General features: G+C 32.9%; 3 protein-coding genes across 8 annotated transcripts in view; 2 read left to right on the top strand and 1 right to left on the bottom strand.

Moving 5' to 3' along the window:
* Positions 1 to 512: 512 nt before the first annotated feature.
* Rab2 (RAS oncogene family member Rab2) lies at positions 513 to 4,408 on the top strand. Its single transcript, XM_029300783.2, has 4 exons — positions 513 to 686; positions 1,384 to 1,523; positions 1,846 to 2,202; positions 2,611 to 4,408. The coding sequence occupies exons 1-4, from the start codon at positions 641 to 643 to the stop codon at positions 2,710 to 2,712; spliced, it is 645 nt and encodes a 214-aa protein (XP_029156616.1). The 5' UTR covers positions 513 to 640; the 3' UTR covers positions 2,713 to 4,408.
* A 544-nt stretch (positions 4,409 to 4,952) lies between these two features.
* Snx6 (sorting nexin 6) lies at positions 4,953 to 9,228 on the top strand. Of its 3 annotated transcripts, XM_029300669.2 has the most exons (11): positions 4,953 to 5,210; positions 5,321 to 5,371; positions 5,649 to 5,864; positions 5,967 to 6,088; positions 6,187 to 6,323; positions 6,415 to 6,722; positions 6,834 to 7,016; positions 7,362 to 7,379; positions 8,062 to 8,125; positions 8,235 to 8,320; positions 8,435 to 9,228. In XM_029300669.2, exons 1-11 carry the CDS (start codon positions 5,205 to 5,207, stop codon positions 8,483 to 8,485), a joined length of 1,242 nt encoding a protein of 413 aa, XP_029156502.1. In that variant the 5' UTR covers positions 4,953 to 5,204; the 3' UTR covers positions 8,486 to 9,228. The 3 variants fall into 3 exon arrangements, with proteins under 3 accessions (XP_029156502.1, XP_029156501.1, XP_029156503.1); XM_029300668.2 differs by lacking the exon at positions 4,953 to 5,210 and having other exon boundaries at positions 5,219 to 5,371; XM_029300670.2 differs by lacking the exons at positions 4,953 to 5,210; positions 7,362 to 7,379 and having other exon boundaries at positions 5,220 to 5,371.
* A 206-nt stretch (positions 9,229 to 9,434) lies between these two features.
* The window catches only part of dpr12 (defective proboscis extension response 12), a 258,329-nt gene continuing 243,482 nt past the window's right edge, over positions 9,435 to 24,281 (bottom strand). For all 4 annotated transcript variants that reach the window (XM_029300488.2, XM_029300485.2, XM_029300486.2 and 1 more), the window contains exon 7: positions 9,435 to 22,232. In XM_029300488.2, coding sequence (XP_029156321.2) covers positions 22,120 to 22,232 — 113 coding nt within the window. In that variant the 3' untranslated portion in view covers positions 9,435 to 22,119. The remainder of the gene's footprint in view (positions 22,233 to 24,281) is intronic.

Below are 24,281 nucleotides of genomic sequence, written 5' to 3'. Positions count from 1 at the left end.
ACATAAATAATTAAAAAAGTAAAATAATTCATAGTAAGAGCTATTAATTATTGTTGTTCAACAAAAATAATGATAATAATAGCTCTTACTATTAATTATTTTACTTTTTTAATTACTTATGTAATTGTAAAAATGTGTGCGAGGACCTTTCTATTATGTGCACTCAGTGCGCATTAGTTTTCCCAGTGAAAAACGCTAACTTATTGCACTAGTTTATTAGCGCAGGAACAGAAAACAAGCCTTTTGTTATGTACGCACCGAATTCGTTTCTTATCAAATAACAGCTGATTTTGAAATCGAAAACGGTTCGTCAATCGATGATCGCTATCTTATTTTAAAACCCGATTTTCACGAAACTAAAAGTTGAAGTTCAGAGTCACTGGTCCCGCACTTTGATTCCTGTATCACGAGTCTCAGCCAATCAGCGATCGAGGTTTCGTGTCGCGGCGACGTGTCCACAACGACGCGATATCGAAAAGCCGAAGACGACCGAGCCGCGCCGAGGCCCGCCGAAGAGCCTTCGTGACGTCATGTTGGAGCAGAAGAGATAAGACAGTCAGAAGAAGGGTATCCTGACTATTTTCTGGTGTATATCGGAGTTTCAATTACTCAAGTGTCCGATCGGTTTCGTCTTACGATAATGTCGTACGCGTATCTGTTCAAGTATATCATTATCGGAGACACAGGTAAATAAACGACGCTTGGGACGAACATTTCCGCGAAACGGGAACCTTTGTCCCGTGGCTTTCTACGTCGTCTTTGACAGGCCCTTTTGTTTTCGTTTTCGCGTGGTGGGCGAGGATATCGTTGATTCGTAAATTCGAGAAATTTTTTTTTTTTAACTGTCACTGACGAGGGATTCTCTTGCCTCGAAAACGTATTTGTTCTCTTTAAATATGTATGTCGCGTATGTCAGCATATTTTCCAATAGATTTCAAATTTTCTCGGTTTTTGCATTGTTGTTTGGTTTGTTGTTGTTGCGGGCAGTTTGAGTTCTCTCTGTTTAAGATTTGACTATTTTGCTGATTTTAATGGTGACAGCTATAAATAGCATCTTTTATAATAGAATTATTCACATTCTGCAACTAGGTACATTTTGTATACTATGTATATAGTATCATAAATGAAGATATTACTATAATTTTATTTTTTTGTAATATCATTAATAGATTTGTTGGCAAGTGTACTATTGATTATTGTATTAAATGATACATATGAAATTAAATAAATGCAATCTTATAAATATAAAAGAGCTTATTGATATTAATTATTAAAGTTTTTCTATTTGCATATATATATATACAACAGAATAATAAAAAATATCTATTACTAGGATTTTACAGTCATAGATTGTGATTTAAAAATCCTGATACTTTTATATAGGAGTTGGCAAATCCTGTCTCCTTCTTCAATTTACGGATAAGAGATTTCAACCGGTTCATGACTTGACAATAGGAGTCGAGTTTGGTGCTCGTATGATTACCATTGATAGCAAGCAAATTAAATTGCAGATTTGGGACACTGTAATTATTTTTAATTCTATATATATATATTATCACATTATATTATGCTACTAATGTTTATTAAGCAAAATTCACAATCAAGAGTTGTCAATAATTAATATCCAAATTAATATACATTATTGTTCATATAAAGAAACTTGTATAAATTTCAATTTTTATTGAAAAAAAAATTTTAATCATTCTTCATGTATGCAATATAACTTTATATTGTTTTATTTAATCCTACTAAGATGTATGAATAAAGTTTTATATTATTTTTATATTACTATTTAAGTAGTGGATATTAATTATTAATTATTTTTGTAATTCATGCTTTATATAGGCAGGTCAAGAGGCATTTCGTTCTATAACAAGGTCGTATTATCGTGGAGCAGCTGGAGCTCTGTTGGTATATGACATTACACGTAGAGAAACTTTTAATCATCTTACAACATGGCTAGAAGATGCAAGGCAACATTCAAATTCCAATATGGTTATCATGTTAATTGGCAACAAAAGTGATTTGGATAGTCGAAGAGAAGTAAGGAGAGAGGAAGGTGAAGCTTTTGCACGAGAGCATGGTCTTGTCTTTATGGAGACTAGTGCTAAGACTGCAGCTAATGTAGAAGAAGCATTCATCAATACTGCAAAAGAAATATATGAAAAGATACAGGAAGGAGTTTTTGACATCAATAATGAGGTATGACAGAATGTTTGTAATTATTTTACATAGATTCTGTACACATATAAATTGAGAGATACCAAAAATGTCATGCTCATATCATTATTCTTATTAACATTTTAATCTATTATTTACTAAAGTTAAGAATATATATATATATTTTTATATTTATATAAATCATAAAATGTAAGCATATTTATATTAATTTATATCAATGTGTAAAAAAGATAAGAACTAAAAGGTAAAATATGCAGATAAAATGAAATTATTTAATTATTTACTTTTTCATATTATTTTATTTTGTTTTAGATTATAATTGCATTTATATTATTTTCTGAAAATTTCATGTAAAATAAAGATACAACTTATACATATAGTTTCTAAAATAAGGTGTTTCCAAACTAATATGACAACTGAATTGCATAGGCAAATGGTATTAAGATTGGACCACAACATTCGCCAACAAGTCCTGGAGGTTTAGCAGGAACTGGTGGACAAGGTAGTGCACAGGGTGGTGGGTGCTGCTAGGGGCTGGGGCTTATTTGTCCACCGCTTCATCCTTCTCCGATCTGAATTGACCTTATTCCTGCTCTTTATTTTAATCTGAACACACTTTGTACAATTTAATTCTGCGCATGCCGTGTCATGAGGTAATTGATGTATTTATTAGTTGAAATAATCTTATACACATAATAAATAGATAGGATTATTGTAAGACGAAAATGTTATAATCACTAAAATCATGAAGCATTAATAAAGTCTTTATTTAAATTTTCCTAAAGATATGAAAATGAAGTTATGTCATTTTTTAATATATTTTTAGTAAATTTAATTCTAGAAAGAGCAGAAAATTATATATATTAATATTATATACTTTTCAATTTAATATATATATATATAATCATTTTCGTTCTTGCACACATCACATAATAGTTTTACCCTTTAACATGAGATATATATTTTGAAGATTTATTTAATTTTTATTTAGAAAACTACGTTTATTTTTAAGAACGCATAGTTTAATATAATTTAACTTTATGATTATATTGTAAAGTCTGGCAGGTTTGTCCCCCCCCCCTCCCCCACTTTATGTAGCACGACATAAATAATTATATTGAGTAATATTATTTGAGAATGAGAAAGCAGAAGAGAACAGGCGTTTCTATTTAATGTTTTATATATATATATATTTGTTTAATACATATTGTGTACTGTAATGTAATGTGCACTAATGATCAAAATTCCATTTTATTGATAGTGGCTCATGGATACTGATGTATCAGTTTAACTAATTTGACATGATTTACATCTAATTATCTAAAATAATACTATATATATATAATATGTGTATGTATTGATGTATAAGATGATGATTATATAAAACATATATTAATCAATGCCAACAGGAGGCCTATATTCAATTAGATTTATATTCTATATGATAGTTACAAGAAATCTTATTGCATATGTTATAACAATTGGTATCATTATTTATGGTACTTTGCTGAAAATAAAGGCATTATTAGTGATATAAGCAAATCAAAAATACATTTTTACAATTTATATTATAACTATAAAATTTCTAAAAACCGCATATAATACAAAAATTATATTTAAAACCATAGATAAAGATACCGATATGAGTATAGCAATGATATAATTTCACCTGTATTTCATCAAGCTCCAAAAATGGTTACAAATATTCTTGTTTGTTTCAAGAATTATTATGAATCTGCAGAGACATGAGACACGAAAAATATTCACGTATATGATGAAATAAAAGATAAGCTCTAATAGTGCACATTATTGTATTTATCTAAAGATTTGTCAGCTGGCAAGAAAATTATATATATTAATATTAATGTTTCTTGATGAAATTATGAGGAAACGTGCATTTATAAGCATGAATATATTATATCTAATTAGTACAAAATTGGCTTCTTCAGCATTATTGTAATCAAATGTTATTTATAACTCAAATTATGAGCTTATATCTATACCAAAAAAATGTATTTATATCTGCAGCATTGTATATCTTTTTTGCGCTTGTATACTGTAACGATCAAATGATGTACATTGACTTCAAAAAATTATGTTCGATACATTTGATTTAATATAATCTAGCGATTATTCTACATCGTTAACATTAATTAATTGACGGTTGTATTCTATATGTATGCTTTGGGCATATCTTTTTAATTGGAAAATATATATGTGCACATTACTTATTGTTCTTGATCCTAGGATACATTATGAAATATAGACTTTAAACTGTTTCAGGATTGCATGAGATAAATATATATTAATGAGCATAATTGCCCTGCAAAAAGGACGACTGCAAGTTTTAATTAACAGAAAAAATGAATATAAATCATTTAATATTACATCATACTTAAAGTTACATATTTCATAATGATATTTTTATTCAAATGACAAAATTGATTTTCACAATATTGTTATAAATTATATTAATATATTATATATAATTATATATTATATATTATATATTAATATATTATAAATTATATTATAAATTTTAAAAAATATTTAAATTTATCAAATCGATATATTATTAAATAATGTAAAAGTTTAGAAGAAATTTTAACAAATTGTAAATTTAGGATATAAGATATAACTAATAACGATTATACTAATTTTTATGCTATTCGAACAAAGTAAATAGATTTTAAGTAGTTTCAAAATGTCGCGCGCGCAATACACGTGCGCACTTTCCTCAACAGCTGATTTGTCAAAGTCGAGTCCGCGGTCGAGTCGAATGTCGCGCTGCATCTCGGAAATATGCCGTGACTGTACACGTCTTGGCTGTTTTACCAGCGGAAGTGCCATCGTCAGTCGGCCCCGGCAACGGGTTCGCGCGCAGAGTATTTGAGAAGAACATCATCGGTCAACCCTCACCGCTTCGACAACGAGATATACGTGCATTATTTGGCGTCTGACGATCCTATTAATCCTCCTGCTGTCAAACACGGTGTGCCAAGGAGACGACGCCAGTGGACGCCATGATGGTAGGTGGAACCTGTTATCAATCGGTGGCCGGCGATCCGTTCGTTCGACTCGTTCGCGATCCCACTAAATGGTTTTAAACGTCCTTTAATCTATGCAAAAAATGTTGCAGGACGGTATATGTGACACTGCCGACATCTTAAACAGCGTGCCTGCGAAGAAGGTATTTATGATGTTGTTTCTCTGTCCTTCTCTCTTCCTCGTAATCTCTCGCTCAAATACTTCCCCGATTGATAAGATGCATATTATCACAATTTGGTCCGACTTTGTTCTCGTGTTGACATTTCAGTGTCGTCTGTTACAATAGTTGCTTTCCATTTACATCAAAACTCAGATAAATCTCACTTCTGTCTTTCTTTAACGTGGATGTTGAAGAAGTAAGATTTATCTGAGTTTTAATGTAAATGGAAAGCAACTAATGTGTGAATCTCTTCTTCCAGACAATCCATGCTGATACCATAGATCTCTCGGATAAGTCCCTGCAGGTGGACATTTCGGATGCTCTCAGCGAAAAGGATAAAGTAAAGTTTACTGTACATACAAAAACTACTCTACCTGAATTTCAAAAGCCGGACAATCTAGTTGTGAGGCAGCATGAAGAGTTTGTATGGCTCCATGATCGATTTGAAGAGAACGAAGAGTATGCTGGTTACATTGTATGTGAATTTTTTATCTTTTGGCATACATTTTTAAAATTCTCGTTTTGTTTTTATTAATATTATATATTAATGTTTTTATATATTAATGTTATATAATAGATTCCACCATGTCCACCAAGACCGGATTTTGATGCGTCACGTGAGAAGTTGCAAAAACTTGGCGAGGGTGAAGGAAATATGACACGTGAAGAATTTAATAAGATGAAGCAAGAATTAGAAGCGTAAGATTTTATGTCGTTTTATCCTATAGTTTTATTATCATATTTTAACTGATAAAGATTTATTAGTATCTAATCTTAATATATTTATTATCTTGCAGGGAATACTTAGCCACTTTTAAGAAAACTGTTGCTATGCACGAAATGTTTTTGACCAGACTGGCGCATCATCCAGTTTTTCGGAATGATCATAATTTGAGGGTATTCTTAGAATACGATCAAGATCTTTGTGTACGAGGTAATGTTCTTGTTAGACATTTTGCACAATGTTACAATGCAAACATAAAATGGAAGTAGATGTAGAACATATATTCTGTTTATTTGTGCAGGAAAGAATAAAATGGAAATGTTTGGTGGTCTAGTAAAGTCGTTTTCTAAAACTACCGATGAATATTATTTATCGGCTACAGTAAAAGATGTGAATGATTTCTTTGATCAAGAAATGACATTCCTTCAAACTTATCACCATAATCTAAAAGAAGCAACAAGGTTGGCTGATCGTCAAACAGCTAAACATAAAGATGTAGCAGATTCATATATAAAGATTTCCACCAATCTTTTACAATTAGCTACAACAGATACTGGAAAACTTGAAAGATTTTTAACTAAAATTGCTGAGACTTTCGAGAAATTACGAGTAAGAACATTTTATAGAATATAATTTTAAAGTTTTTATTAAATTGTTTTTACTACTAAGTTTTTACAAAATTTGCTATCATTGTTTATAAAAATGCTTTTTTTTTTACAGAAAGTTGAAGGACGGGTAGCATCAGATGAGGATTTAAAATTATCAGACACTCTTCGTTATTATATGAGAGATACAGCTGCAGCTAAAAGACTTCTCTTTAGAAGACTGAAAGCTTTACACGAATATGAATCTGCGAATCGCGCCCTTGAAAAAGCTCGTGCCAAAAATAAGGATGTTCACGCAGTAAGTCCACATTTTCCTATAATTTTCAAATTGATATTCATACAATGTAGTATGATACCCTCAGATATAATTATGATTATGAATCAACACAGAGGAGGGCAAGTAAAATATAATGAATACAAATATTTATTTTTAAGATCATATTTATTAATGTCATAGCAGTTAAAATAAATCTGCAGTTATTAGATACTCAGGGCAAGCAAAATATAATGAATACAAATTTTTATTTTTTAAATCATACTTATTAATGTCATAGCAGTTAAAATAAAACTGCAGTTATTAGATAATCACATTATGACCATGGATGGCATCTAATCAGAACTTCAATTTTTCTTGCTTTTCAAGGCACTGGAAGTTGCTGAGGTGTGTCATGTATTTGTGTCATTCATGTTTTTGTGGTAGTGCTTAAAAAATATTAGATCCTATTTAGATCAGCTCCTCTCTCTCCATCCGTTTTTTAAATATGCAGAATGCTGAAATTCGATCGATACTTTTTTTGATCAATTTGTTTGTTATAATACATAGTAACATTTTATTTGAATATTAGGTTTTATTGTTAATATGATAGTATAAGTTTATTATTAAATAATATGAGAGAGATATTGATTTTATACGTTTTATTTCTCTATCTAAAATCAAGATTTCTACAAGATTTCTACTTTACACAGATTTTATATACAGATGAATAATTAATATGCAAAATATATATATACATATATATACATATATATGAGATAATTTCATTTTAAATAGAAAGATAAATTGGCACGAATTAATTATTGCAGCACAGACGTTATTGTTGAATATTATGCATGAATGGACAATTGCATGCATTGAAACATTATTATAATAATTTATATCATTAATTTACATGATATGACTATATCTTTACAATAGAGGTGTGTCATTATGAGTTTTGTTGATATTTGTGGCTACGCTAAGCTAAATATTACATAATATAATTGCATCTTGAAAGTTTTCAATCGAAAAAAAACGGGTTTAATATTTTGTGATATTTTAAATTTGTATTTATATTGTAATCAAGGCGGAACACGCACAGACTGAAGCATGTGAGAAATTTGAACAGATGTCTGATAAAGGAAAAGAAGGTAAGAAGAATTAAAGAAATAAAATAATTAGAAACAGACATATATTATTTACTATTGATTATTTAAATTGTTTAAAGCATTAATATTAATACTTGCAATACCTTTTTAGAATTATTAGATTTCAAGACTAGGCGAGTAGCAGCATTTAAAAAGAATCTCATTGAATTAACAGAGCTGGAAATAAAACATGCTAAAGTAAGTATAGAACTCATAGTTTTTAAGCTGAAGTAATAAATGAAGTAATAAATAAAATTACAGATATATATACACAATATATATCGAAAATATATTAATGTCATATGTTTACAGTCGCACGCGGAATTGCTCAAGAAATGTTTATCCGTACTCCGGGAAGAGTGATCTTTTAGCGTTGCCATGGATAAACCTATATGCATGCGTCTTGTATGCAGATAACAGTTTATTTAAGATATAATGATACTGTAAAATACTATATATATTTTTTGTTAACTAAATTTATTAGATCTATCATACTTTGGAAATAAAATATTGTATTAATAGCTGCAAAGTGACTGCGAAAAACGGATATTACTATCTTTGAGCTGTAAAAAGCTATGCAAACAATGCTATCGGTTTCTGCTTAATAGATATTAAGTAAGCAATTTTATAAGAGATTTAGATAATACATGTGTTAGGAAAAAAATAACACGCATTTCTATTGTAAAAAATTAGATTTTATCGAGTCCCTTTGCAGCTTTGAATTAAGAGCCTGTTACTCTTATAAAGGTTCTCTATATAAACAAATATATATATAGAAGAGAGAGATATATATATCTATATATACATATATGTATAAATAAGAATATATCCATATATATGGAGCATGTTATTATTATATTTAAGTATAGGATAAATTTTGTGAAGGAGGACTCGTTAGTATAAAAGCTCAGGATGATTAAAGTTAATACAAACAATTAGATTTTCATAAATGATCTTTCCAGATTTTTATGACGATTACACTGATAATTATTCTGACAAATAATTATTCATAATTGCGTTCGTTTTAAGATTAGGAAGCAAAGCAATGCGGCAATGATTAAAGGGACCTTGAAACGATTTATAATAAAGTGCAATTATACTTTTCATTGTAGCGTTGTAAAGCCACATTTACACTTTTATGTTCTTTCGTTATGCATTTCATCGCCATTTTCGTTTGCCGTGCAAACTGGATCGAACACTTTATTATTCATCTTGTGTAAATTGAGAAAAAAAGAGAAGCATGCTTTATACGTTTGAAATCATTCGAGCAAAATTGCTTCTTCATCAGAGATGAAATAATTGCACACAAATGTATTTTCGTAAGTTTTTATTGAATCGAATCATTTTTCTTTTCTATAATACATGATTGCAGACATATACTGAGAAATTCATTAAGTTGCAAGTTTTATCGTTTAATTCTTTAAGAATTAATTCGAAATCCACCGTAATGTACCGTACATTATCGTCTTATCCTTAATGTCAGATCCTATGAATATCCTATGAGTGAGTGCAGATAAACGCGCTGCGATGCGGACAACGTCGTATCCCGTTTATCGTACGCCGGTCTTAATTAATTTGGTATCGTTACACCGTACAGTTAATAATATAATCTTAATAATAACGAACAGTAAAGACGACGCAATAGAAAATATTTGTTTTTTTTTGGTACGCAAAAGTCACGCTGGAAAACGTCTCGCTCTTTCAACACCTCTTTCTATTTCTCTTGTCTTGTTTTTTATCCTTATATATGTATATATTCTCAATCACTATTTTACAAATATCGAATTGCGATAAGTCGGATATATCGCATATTTTTTTTGAGAACTATACTAATACACGCACTTCCAGTCCAACAGTATTGCTTTTATTACGTCTGTATCATTTGTGAACATATGAATTTATCTATGAACTTTTTTAACACATTTTAACAAGCAAATTATGCTATAACTAATTACAATTATTCACTACTAAATGTATACATTCATGGCAGTTTTAAAAAGATATCTTAAAAAGACACGTAGTAATTTTATTCCATTTACGAAAGTGATGAATTCATCAATTATGCGTTCGATAATATTTTTATTTCATGAAAAGAACATAATTAAAAAAAAATAAAAAACATTAAAATAAAAGAATATTTCTATAGGAGATACGCTTTTCTCGAGATACGTTTATTAAATATTTCGTTCGAAATTATTGATTAAAGTTTCGCTCTAACGAGTCATATTTCGGAGTAAAATTCTAATCGGTATGCACACATACATAGAGATGTGCGGAGTATAATCCCACGGGTCTGCTAACAATTGTTATTCCATTGTGTATGTGTGGAACAATGAATGCGGTCCATATTATATTTTAATTCAACTTTATTTCGCTCGTTGGCATTATCATCGGACCATATTACTGCGGAAGCGTTCATTTCGGAGAATTTATCGTTCTCACGCGGTACAAACGCGGCTGGTTATCGGGAATGCACGATCGCTGTTAATTACACGGCAGGTAATTATCGATTCTCATTGATCAACGAGTAGGAGCATTCGCCGGTCGATTATGCTTGTCCGCCACATGATGATGAATTTTTCACAAGCAATGGACATTTAAACGCGAATAGCTTTTTTATTTTATGATCGTTAAACTGATATTCTGCGCAGAAAGAATAATGTGGAGATTAAATTCGTAAATTGCGTGAACAAAGGCAATGTCAAGTGAATGTATTATATATATAGTTTTCACGATTTTATTTCATTTGTCAGAAGTATAAGCGCGCACTCAATTTTGTATATATTTCAATTATTTGTATATTACACATGTATCTTAAAAAATTGTTTGATACAATTTGTTGAGAAAAAAATATTAATTACAATATTTGTCACCAGAATTATCTTGTGAAATTCTCTTTGAAATTACAAAAATTTTCATGCAAAATATATAAATATAAGATGTTTTTGAATAATTTTATTTTTATCTTAAAATTTTTTTATGATTTAATAACTTTATTTAATATCAAATAGGATTTTTATTTAAAGTTTTAAAGGCGCAGCACTTTAAAACTTTAGTCGGCAAATTGTGTTGCGAGTTTTAAATTGAACCGAATTTCTTCTTACGAGAGAGACGCGTTAATTTATATTATATAACTATACTATAACATTTAGTCACGTGTCAGAAGATACGAATACTTGAATATCCGTCAGATGCCCAAGACGCTGCTATTAAACGCTTGGTTCAAGTCGTTTCAAAGTTTTATTAGCTGTCACGGCATGGAGAGAGAAAGAGAGAGAAACACGACTCTATTAATATCCAAGTAATTGAGAACGAAATAGAGTCTTATAGAAAATACCTATTTGCACATTTATGCTGATATTTATGCGAATAAACAAGCCTGAGAGAGAGAGGTACTCTGATGTCTGTATTCGAATTTCTCTTGATGTGCATCGCATGTTATTTTTTCATTTTTTACTCTTCACAATCGTGTAAAGATTTATTTTGTTGTATTCAATTTTACACATTTATGTGAGTTTAAATTTATATTTAAATATATATATTCAATTTTTTTTTCATGCGACGTACACTGAAAAATTGTTAACTTGACTAAATCTTTCAACTAAATTACTATTTGATAATTGAACATATAGGTATTAGTATTTAAGTCAAATACACGTTTTGTTAGATTTTTGACATGTTATATTTAATTTAAATAATTTTATATGTCAAATTAACAAAATATTATTTAATTGAACAATTTAATCAAGTTAATAATTTTTTTCAGTGAAACACGAAAAAAATTAGTTACTATAGCTAAATTTTAGCTGTTCTTATATTACACATAAAATTTAGTTTCATGCTTAAATTTTAGCTATGATAGCTAATATTTGTTAGCTATAAAATTCTCTATTAAACTATGGCTAAAAAATATTGGTTGCCATAGCAAAAATTTAGGCATGATAACTTTCAGGTTGTAATATGAAGACAGTTAAAATTTAGTTATGGTAGCTAATTTTTGTTCCGTGCACGCTACATACTTTGCTGTTAAAATTTTCTTGAGATCATCGTCATCGCCAATGTCAATCTTAAACTTTTATCGTCGATTCTGAATGCTAATTTTTTAAATAACATAGTGTGGTTTAACTAACATAGTTTTAAATAACATAGTGTGGTTCCCAAAAATAAAATCGTCTGCCTTGAAAGCAAAATTTACATTACGTGGCGCTACAATATATGTGATCGACTATATATAAGGTTTTTTTTTGTATTCGTCGGAAATCGTAAATCGACGAAGCCGACCTACTTAAAGGCTACAGTTAGATTTGGCATTTAAACGTAAGCCCCGTATGCGTACCAGTACCTAAAATAAAATCTCGTGCTCGATAAATGGCGCGCATTAATTTATTCCGAGACACCCGCGTGTGATCTCTCTCTTTTGGTCGTCGCGAAAATACGGTGATGAAGAATGCAGAGACTCGGAACCAAAAGCGGGCGAGGGAAAGCGTAGTAATATATATCTACGCGGTTGTGCGGGAGATTTTCAGCAGATTTATGATAACGGTATGCATCTGGGTCGGCCAATCAGTCTTCCGCCCGCTGGGCTGCAATCCTGGGCTCTCGTTTGCACCTGTACTTCGCGTTCGAATCTCGAATCGAATTCAAATCTGGTCAGTCTAATTGTCTACGATGTCTAGCTGGAAACTCGAAATAGATTAGCCCCGATTATATCCGTTCGCCCGCCATATGAATCTCGAATGAAATTCAATCGCCAAATCGGTGTCCGCGGGATAAGAATAATTGTTCGCTCGAATTTTGGGATCGTTTGTTCCCAAAATCGCGCGATTATGTTCAGATGCATTTTGCTTCGTTGAATTTGTTTTCTTTTCTCGGAAATGTCGAGAGAGAGAGAGACATGGAAACATTGTAGAGAATTGTTCCGATTAGAATCCCTATTATTGGAATAATAATCATTGATGTGATGATTCATGACATGTTGACGTACAAGCATATTATTGAAATCATTGTTTTTCATCACAAATACACGTCGCTGCATTATTATAGCGCGCACCATTCATGCATTATTTGTATTTATCATCAAATTGTGCATAAAATTGTTTATAACACAAATGCAACTATCGATCGCACATTTGTCACGATTGATGTCAATAATTTATTAGATATTTACAGCGAACGAGAGACGCGTGAATTGCAAGAGCGAATTAATAAACGCTAAGTAATTATAGAGTTTAGTGGATGTGTGAATGGAGCGTGTGTTAAAATTTCATGCGAAAACAATGTGATCGAAGCGACACATCGTCAAATTACTAATGAATTTTCCTCTCGAATAATAATAATTTTACGCGTCCCCTGCTTTTTTCTTCTATAAAACCTGCCTTCGAGAACTTTTTCTCATATTCTGCATAACACGTATGCTGCAAATGCGTCCACAAAGTAAATGCAACATGCAATCCCAAGTATGATTCTCAAGCAACGTCTTATATATATATATATATATATATATATATATATATATATATATATAATATATATATATATATACACATATAAATGTTGAAAAGTAACATCGTTAAAATAACTACGGCACCGTTAACACGCGACCTGTTTTTACTCGAAACAAACATGATATTTCTATTCGTAGTAAACATCTTTTACTTTGTTTTTTTCTCTTTTCTTTTTTCACTGCACCTTTTAATATCCCTATAATTATAGGATTCACGCAGTGGCACAAATATATTTGCATGATTAGAATCATCGCAGTCGAATCAGTTTTTGGGTTAAATATAAAGTATTTCAACATCATTTTTTGTTATTTCAATCAAACATATTTGAAGCAATATTAGGAAGAAAAACGCAAGAATATAATTAAATATCAATGACATGCTTTTAATTGTTGATAATCTAAATTGTTATATCGAATAGGTTTTAATTGCAAGTACTATAAGATATTTTGATTATTTTTACATATGGAAGAATATGAACTTCTTTTTGAAAAAAATCTATAGGATTAATTGAAAGAGGAAAAGCGAACACAATCTATCCTATATATCATGCAAAGAAAACGTCAAGTTTGCAGCGTTGATATTGATAATAAATAAGAAATAATTCTCTCGATATTTCTTGCGTTTAGTTGTTAATTGAAGAAAACATTATCCTTGTACAAAAGTATAATGATAAATAAAGATAGATTTAACGTCGATATATGGGATGAAATTTCCGATTACCAGGTCGATTTCCGAGCTGGGTAACCGGAAACGACTAAAGGAATAAGCTTTTCAAAAAGGAATTAGGAAAACGTGAAAGAATGTCAGTATCGGCGGTAAGAAACAAAAGACGCGTATATATAGTAGCTTCCGGGAGTCTGGAGAGCATTCTCGATTTAATTCCGCGGGGGATTTCCGTTTTCTATCGATGTTTTTGCAAGGATCTCCGTCCGCGATTGCGACGTCACGGACACGAGAGAGAAGAGATGAAGAAACGCGCGAGATGGATCCCGCCGTGCCGGAGGCGAAATGAACCCCCGTGTGTGACCCTTTCTTTACCGCGTTTTTTTTCCACCCTATTCCACCACCATCACCGAGAAAGAGAGAGAGAGAGAGAGTCACAGATAACGACGGATACATAATACACGGGTGACTGCGCGCGATTCCACGAAATCCGCGGAAACCATCTTTACGCTTCACCGATCAAACGTTACTTCGCGTATTTTTTTATCTCTCTTTTTTTCGCTTCTTCTTTCTTTTCCACGATCCGTCAGGATGATCCGGACAGTACGCGACCCGATGTAAAGGGAACTCATTAAGGACTATTGTACGGAGAAGCGAAATGCGGCGCGTCCGATCGTTTCCAAGACTCGCGGATAGGAACGTTGTGCTGGAAGCGAGAGCCGAGGGTTGAATCGATGATAATTATTGCGTTCGTTGTATCTCCTTGTGTATCCATCTGGCCGGGATATACGCGTTTCCATCGCGAATTTCGTCAACTGTTCCGCCAGATAGATCGTAATTAAAATTCGAGCAGCTTTGACGCGAAAAACTATGTCGCGCGGACAAAGATTTTCGTGGGAAAAATTTGTTTGAAAATATCGAGAGGTCTCTCTCTCTCTCTCTCTCTTTCGCTGCGGCGTTAAAAAAATTAGAGGAAAAAGTGTCTTACTTTGATCGAGTTTTTCGAGCTGTAAAAAAATACTGGAGAAAAATATTTTTTGAGATAATTTAAATAAAATAAATGGCAACTAATGATAATTATCATTATCGTTCTCATTAATATTAATAAAAATAATATAAGCAGTGGTAGAGAGAAACAGATTCTTGTGTGCATGCTTTGGATAAAAATATTTGCAAGTCGATGAGAGTTTCCACCCTGAGGGAGATGATTACGCACGCGTCTACGTATATGTTATATACATATACATATACATATACATATACATATACGCGTACATGTTGTGTATACTTTATGATTTTATTTTATTAACGAATACGAATATATCGCAATTCGAAACGCCAATCGATAACGGTATGTAACGTTGCACTCGCGTTAATAATTGATTTAATCCCGATGTAATCGCGAACGCGCGCGTACGAGAGACGACTTTTACGAGAGCTCGAACGAGATTTCGAACGAATATCCCGCTTCGCTCTCTTTCTCCCACGAACACACGCCGGATTATTTCCATTGGGTACTCATTTTTAATTAAATTAATTGAGGAATCGGCGCGCTAATCCGTGGAATTCGCGTTAGTAGTCGCTTCAGCGTGACGGGCCGTACGCTATTGCAGAATTCCGTGAGGTTGGTAAATATTCGAGGAGCGCCGCATTGTTCTCATTACGGCGTATCGCGCCCTGCTGCTATTTCCCCGATAACTTCATCAGCCGGTATTCGACATCGAAATACCCGTACCGCAGAGTACGGAATTTCGCGATTCGCGCGTAGATATAAATAAATACAACACGCGTGCGCGCCCGTTATCGGGAAATCAGTCTCGGAATCTTGAATCAGTATCGAAAATAACGAGGGCGCCGTCCGCGTACGGCGAAAGGGAGCAGAAAAATGCAGCCCGACTCTCTAATATCGACTTTTGATGAAAGCGAGGAAAATAATAGACTAAAAATTCCTGTTTTATTAATTATAACCGTAATGAATAATTTATCGTTAAGAGACCCGATCCCCTTTCTTTGTACGCCGCGGTCGAAGAATTTCTTTTTTTTTTTTTCTCCTTTTCTTTTGACCGCAGGCATTTTTTCCCTCGGAGCGAAATTCTCGCGATTTTTGCGCTACGTTGAAACTTGCTAAGAAAATTGCATTGTTAAGGGATGATTTTTTAATTAGTTTTATAGGTATCATATTTCTGAAAATTTCCAGTACAAATGAAAAAGAAAAACATATATGCACATACTGCATGACTGTAAAAATATTTTAAGAGATAATTTAATTAAGATGGAAATATATGCAAACATATATCTTGTTCGTAAACAGATATTCTGGAATTAATGTTGAATATATATACTTTGCGCATTAATTAAAATATAAAATATTGCCAATGATTGTAACGGGAAAGTTTTATAATCAACTGATGTAAAAAGTCATACTATAGAATGGACTTAAAATAGATAGCATGTTAATGTAAAAAAAACTCTAAATGAGTATAAAAAATTTATCATGCACATATTTCTCTCTCTCTCTCTCTCTCTCTCTTTTTAATACATAATACGCGAGCGTGTATTTGGTTCTAGAAAAATAATCTGAGTATACACGTAAAGGAGCTATTAACTTACAGTAACGAAGAGATTGTAGGAAACGATTGGGGAATTGTCGGAAAGGTCGTAAAATTTGTTGAATTCTGTAACCGCTTTGTAGACTGTTTGAATTTCAAATGACGTGAGCGATAAAGCTGTAACTGTAAATTTATCACGATTAGACGATCAAGAATTCCAGACGTTATCAAAAGAACTGATTTGACAACGGTGACAAATCCTTTGCAAAATCGTTTCGTTAAAATTCCAGTAGAATTGATATCACGTTCCATATATATTTCGCATATTAATAACATATAATGAATAACGAATACGGATTTCGAACCGTTTGTACGAAACATATTTCTCGACGTACGATGTTATTTTTATAAATATCGCTAGAAGATCGTCGCACGAGACAGAGCAAATATCTAACAATACGTACGCTTTCATAACATCGAATTAAATCTTCCGATAACATATGCTTATGTAATAACGAATATATATGCTGACACGCAATGTAATATCGATCGAGCTTGAATTTTATGATATTCCTATAAAGGAATTACTCGAAAGACAATTTTTTTTTCGCTTCTATCCGGAATAACTTCATTAAAATTTTAGATTCAGAGAGGATGTGCAGGTAAAAATTCCACGAATTTTATATGCACGATTTATACGAGTTTTTATGCACGCGGATTTCTCTCTTTCTCTATACAATATATTTTAAATTATGCCGAGAATTATAGTTTTTCTCATTGAAATTATTATGGCATTATATATGTTATGTTTATTTGCGCGCGCTTATTAAAAGCAAGTAAATTTTAAAATGAATTTTTTTGAGCGAGAATTCATAAAATATTACGCTGTTGTATTATTGCTTTTACCGTAGGTACTATAAAAAGTCGTTAAAACATGAATCGTTACTTTGTAACAATTATTAACCGCTTGCGAGATAAATGATCGAAGCAACTCGAGAAAAGCAATGAATTTATAAAAAATAAATAAAATACTCGATAAAGACAAGAATTCTGAGAAAAATCTCCTAGTAAAGTTTTACGAATAACGATTATTGGAAAAATGTTCATTTTTTTACGTCCATTACATTTTTTTTCGCGATTTCCATAAATAAAGACAAGTTAAAATTAATATATACGTACCTTTTCTAATTTCTGTATTTTAAATTAGTGTTCAAATAGCCATGCCAAGAAGTCACACACACGATTAAACCTCACGTAACTCTGATGAATATTTCTGTCGACACCAATACAACAATAATAAATATTATTATCATGTTTCGAAGAATAGTTTGAAAATTTAGTTGCAAAATTATTTTTAAATCGCATAATATATTTTTACTATAATAAATCGCTAGATCGTGATACAGATTACGTCACATAAAGGTCGCTCTCAAAGACATAATATTGGCGACGTACTTACGTGACTTTCAACAGCAAAAACTGGATCAAATCCATAAGATTTTCATGTAAACGTAATTTCGCGTATAAAATAAACTTTGAAGAACTAAAATTTGCTTCGCAATTTAATTGCGCGCATTAGCCTACACCTCTCATTCTCTCACAACAAACCGTTCAGATTTCATCACAATTACGTATTTCGTCATCACAATTACCTCTCAAGGATTAAATATCATTGCACATTATATGCAATTGGATATAATTTTATTCATTTGCGAGCTTTTCCTTGAGATCTTCCCTCCTTTGCGCGTGGAAAGGGCAAGACGTTTTTTCAGCAAACGCTTTTCGAGACGATGTCGTCTGAATAACGTATATGTATAACGAAGATAACGCGGAGAAAGAATTCGATTTCCGACAAAAAATACCGTTTATCCTACTATTCCCTACGTTTTCTTTTGTATTTTTTTTTTGCGCGCGCGTGTTATTCGCCTTAAATTAAGATATACAGAAAGAACCGTTGAATATCGCCTTAATCACTACGTGTATCCGATGTGTACAGTGTTTTTTTTTCAGGCGAGAGAAAACGATGCTACGTGATAGTTTCGTGGGCCCTCAAAAGTAACGCCGGGGGCCCCTTTAAAACGACACGTTTCTGCCGCCGCTCGGAGCCTAACAAAGTCAAGCCTGTCCAACTTGTAGATTCCACTTAATGCGCAATAACGACACCCAGCTTGTAATTAATTCGATAAGCACGCCTTAACGATGGGCACTTAGTTCGCTCTTAAAAGGTTTTATAAAAACATGTAAATACGGAGAGAGAGATAAAAATTGATGGCAGGTTTGATGTCTTTTCGCGAAAAACCTCTTCTAAACGTAGAAGAACGCACAATATAACATGTTCTTAATTTCGTATAATTAAGAACATTTTTAAAAGTTCGAAAAAGGAAAACTATAATAAAAAGAGAGATCCCATCATGTGATAGCTTATAATTGTGCCTCGATCTATTTTTTACGCCGCTAGTTTTCTTTTCATTATTTGATCGATCAATTTAGATTAGACATGTTTGCACAAGTGATCGCGTCAATTGTTTATGCAGGTCCGGGCTGTAATAATAGATCAGTCGGGGAATAAATATGAAAAGAACGTGTACAGTGAAACCACGTTCTTTCTTGAGATGTTCGCTTCACAGTAGTTCAGCTCAATGACAAGAGAGACGGTGTTACGCTCGTGTGCAATTTTAAGATCAGAGCTACACGTGGGCTCGAAAGAACGGCCGTTGCAACGTACGTCACGATGTCAGTTGTTCAACATTCTGAGAAGCGGATACCACTTGTTTAACTTTCTTATGTAGGACGTTCTAAAATTCACGCGCACGCTTCGCGCAAGGACGCGAAATTGCAATTGTATATATATGTTAAAGTAATATTGAGGGGCGCGCACGTGGTGACGTTATTTTCATGGCAGTTTGTGTTTGAGAGACTCTACATCTCTTAACTTGTCAAAATTGAAGAAACATCAATTTTACATCGTCTACGTAATATCAGAAAAATTCGCTTATTTTCTTTTTTAATTTTATTAATAATAAACATATAAAAATTTCAGTATATATGCAACAACAATCGGCCAGTAATTTATCTGTCGTTACACAATAGGATCTTTTTTAAGAGACATTAGGAACTAAGATAAAGATTTATAAATATCGAGGACAGATATGTGATTTTATAATATAGATACAAAAAGTATAGTAAAATATATATGTATATACCTTGACACTGCTGGGGGTTTAAACTTGCGGGAATTGCTAACGTATACTCAATACCATGTTGCAACCACGAAACGGATAGGATCTTCTCTCTTCCCTCATTTTCTCGATGCCTTCCCTAGGTATAACGAGGCGCGGATGATCCATCTAGTAGTATAAGCTGTAATAACGCAGCCGCGAGACGACTTAATGACGATCTTTAATGACGCGCCGCGCTCGCTCTATATCAGCGTATTGCAATCCCGTGCGCTTTGTTCGCGTTTTGTTTCGCGTTGCGATATAAACGCGCGTGATGTCGCGTCATGCAATAAACGTGTTTTCGCGTTTGTGACGCGTTGGTGACGCGTTGTGATCTCCATTTCACGCAACGCTGTCATAATATTGTAAAGCGAGCGGACGAGCTTCGCCGAGCTACAACTCGCGCTTGTAAAGCGAGCAATTTTTCGTAGCAATTTTTACAGGGAAAAAGAGAGAAACGCAAGATCATGGCGCGAGCAAAGACCCATGCTTTACATTTCGCGATATAGACGTGGGGATTTTGGTTTTGACTGCTATTTCCACATATATTTTTCCGCCTTCTCTATTTTTATTTCGCAAATACGGTGTACCTCGAGAGAAATTCTCCATACTTTGGAAATGTGTTATTCAAGCGGATTTAAGGAAAGATTGATACACGACCCCGATTCGAAATATTCGCAAAATCATTAATTTATAAAATAAGAAACTTATTAAATTAAAACATGACCAATACTGGACTAAAAAGATTCTTTATTAATTGTGAGGTAAAGTAAGTCGTCAGTGTAAAGTTAATAATACATTTTTTATTATTTTTCTCCGATCAAACTGACATGAATTTTGATTGTAAGTTGCATAACGTTTCAAATTCATGTCAGTTTGGTCGGAGAAAAATAATAAAAAAATTATTATTCTTTATTAATTTAACTCATGACGTTTTGGTTCAGGTCATTAATTTATGGTTATAAAAATTTACATTAAAATCAATTTAAATTATCTTGAGACGCCAGACAGTTTCCGCAAATAAATGTATTCGCAATTATAATTGCTTTTACAATTTAATATATTATTCTTATTACGAAATAATAATGAATTTAATATTTATAACATATCGAGTCATATTGAATTTAATTATAGAAGTTATCTATTCATCCTACGATAATATGTCTCGACCCAAATTGTATATTATATTATTTTATAATTAAAATTATATCGTTTACATTATATTACACAAAGTCAAATTTACAATTCATAATTTATCCAAAGAGGACCTTAATCATTTGAATAGCACATTTCTAAAATTTATCTTTCCTGAATTAATGCATTATTTACGATTCGATTATTCTAGAAATAATGCAATTTCAAGACATAAATAATTGTACAACGCTAATAATAATCGTTTGAAGTAGGGATGTTATTTTTAAACGAGACGATATTTACACTTGCATTTTCCCACACGTGCACGCATGTATTTCCGTTTCTGCGTATCTCAAAAAATGATCTGAATTTTCGAGAATTATATGGATCTCACCTTGTCAAACGCGATCGATCCGTACTGTTTGCACTGACCTAACGAATTTTCCATCCGACCGATCTGAATCTGGCGAACGATCGGCAGCACATACCCGGAAGTTGGACAGGCCTGGCCTAACGTAATCCGCGTCGTCGTGGCGTATTCGACCTGGCGAGTATTTACATAATTCGAGTCGCATGCGCGTCGCGCGTAATGACTTGGAGCAGGCAATCGCGCAATCTTTCACGAAAATCTCGCATATCTAAGTAGTCCAGCCGGCGGCAACCTCGACTAAAGTAAATAAGGACGAAGGAGGACGAGTTAAGAAAGACGGGAGAGGAGCAGAGAGGAAGATGTGGGAAAATGGAAGACGCGGGAACTAGGGGAAAGTAAAGGAGAGAGAGAGAGAGAGAGAGATGGGGCGAAGAGTTGGGAAAACCAGGGGGATGAAAAAGGAAGAGGGTGGACTGTAAAGTCCCCGGGAGTAATATCCTATCTATCACAAACGGAAGTAATGGTGTAATAGTTATGGACATTTCTCGAAGTGAAACGCTTATCGCGCTAAAACGACGCCCGCTACGATGAGTAACGCCAGCAACAGCACCTCCGCACGATTCCTCTTCGCTGCCGACGTCTTGCGACGCTGTATCGCTGCCATCTTGTCACCTGAAACGGCAAGAGAAGACAGGTGGGTCCGTTAGTGAATCATGGCTGCAATCGATTGGCCGTTTTCATTCGTGGCCCCGTTATCGAAGTAATCGAGTACACATACATACATACATACATACATATATATATATATATATATCGACACAAGGGGTCGCGACGACGGGACGTCCCCGTTGTATGAAAACGTGCTGGCGTGTCTCTTGTAAGTTAACTCGAGCGTAAGTTATTTCCGCCATGCGGCGTGTGTTCGTTCTCCTCTCGTCGCTCGTGAAGTTTAAGTTAAAGCCGAGAGAATACAAGCACCCCGGGATATAGGTATGCTCGCTATTTCATCTGTTATTCAATAATTACATCTTCCGTGACGAGGGAGAAAGAGAGAGAGAGAGAGAGAGAACGCGCGATCGGAAGGTGACTTACACAGATTACAGCAGATTAAATCCGCATACGTAAATAGACGCGAATCCACGTGGCACACGCTTCACGTTAAACGGTCGGTTTGATTCGAATCCATTATTCATATTGAACGTACCACGCCGTGTGTATGTTAGACGTGCAAAAGTCAAGATCAGACGGACCAGTGTAATTTTGGTTCACCGCGCGCGCGATGTGTATTGTTCGAAGACAATCGAATCAAAGCTTTGAACACAATAACAATGTATATCGAATGCGCGAATTTCGATTCATTTTTTGTAAATATATATATATATATATAGATACGTATTTATTATTTTTTTAATTTTTCGCAATGTATATATATATATATATATATATGTATCTTCATTGCGATCGACTGTTGTGAATGAACGAATATATTCGAAAAATGTCAAACGATGATGCGCACAAGGGTGCAATTTTTTTTTGATTATAAAAATAAAATGCAGCACCTTTCTCTGGGTAAAGGTGCGGGATTACATTTTTTATAGCGCTCGTTTTGCATTCAAGCCCCGATTTAAGCGGTGTCGAGTAACGACGGTTGCGGTTTTTACCCGATAAAATCCTTCCTTTTTTTCGGTGTAACGTAACACTGTTTGTGTTAAAGACCGACGTTGTAACGCGAATTCCTTTCGCTCGGATTAGCGACCGTGGAAGATCCGAAATAAATTCCGGGCGTAGATTTCCATTATAATTTCCAATTGAAATTGTGGACTCCCACGGACTCGCCCGGCGCGTTGCATACAAAATTACTTCCAGCTCTCTGACGCATCGTGCCGGCGTTGTGTTCGGTGAAACTGCATAGAATGTGCTGTGGATTACTGAGCTAATTACTGTCGTAGTTACTCACACTGTGCGTCGTAGCTACTCCGCGGAATAATTAATGTTGATAATAGATATATATGTATACAATATATATATATAATAAATTGCATTATATATATAGGTATATATATATATATATATATATATATATATATATATATATATACACACACAATTTAGCGTAACTTGACAATATTAATATGTTGTTATGGATTAAAGACGTATAATCGACACGTGCATCATTATTAATGAGAAGGAAATGTTAATTAATATTTTCTACTTTTGCCCTTATGCAATTTGTATGCAATTTGTATGCAATTTGTAACAAATTATTTAGGTGAGTACCAATTATACACTTCGAAGTGACGATATAATAATATATTGTGAGAGAAACATCATTGTGTGCAAATTTTGGTAATTTCTTTTTTATAGAAGCTTTTAAAGTTTTTTTATTTCTTGATTTAGTTGAAAATAATTTCTTAATTTAGAGAGCTTTGAATAGAACACTGTATATACACATGTATTAAGCATTCTCGTAAATATTCTTTAATATACACATATGTTGACATCGATTTTTTTATTTGATTATTGAAAGATGCATAATTTAAACGCTAAAAACACAAATATAAGAAATCCTTATTTTTAAACAAATGATGTTAATGGTACTACTGAAATACACATTTATTTGAAAGCTTTTTTCAGTGCATTTTTATTCAATTATATCGTCTCTTATTTAATTATATATTTTTGACGGTAAAACTATGTCTTTCCATAATCAAAGAAATAATA

This window comes from Nylanderia fulva, unplaced genomic scaffold, assembly GCF_048542155.1.
Source record: "Nylanderia fulva isolate GAGA-0341 unplaced genomic scaffold, ASM4854215v1 Scaffold14, whole genome shotgun sequence".
Classification (NCBI taxonomy): Eukaryota; Metazoa; Arthropoda; class Insecta; order Hymenoptera; family Formicidae; genus Nylanderia; species Nylanderia fulva.
Note: the sequence above shows the minus strand (reverse complement) of the source record. Positions and strands in the feature narration are given on the sequence as shown.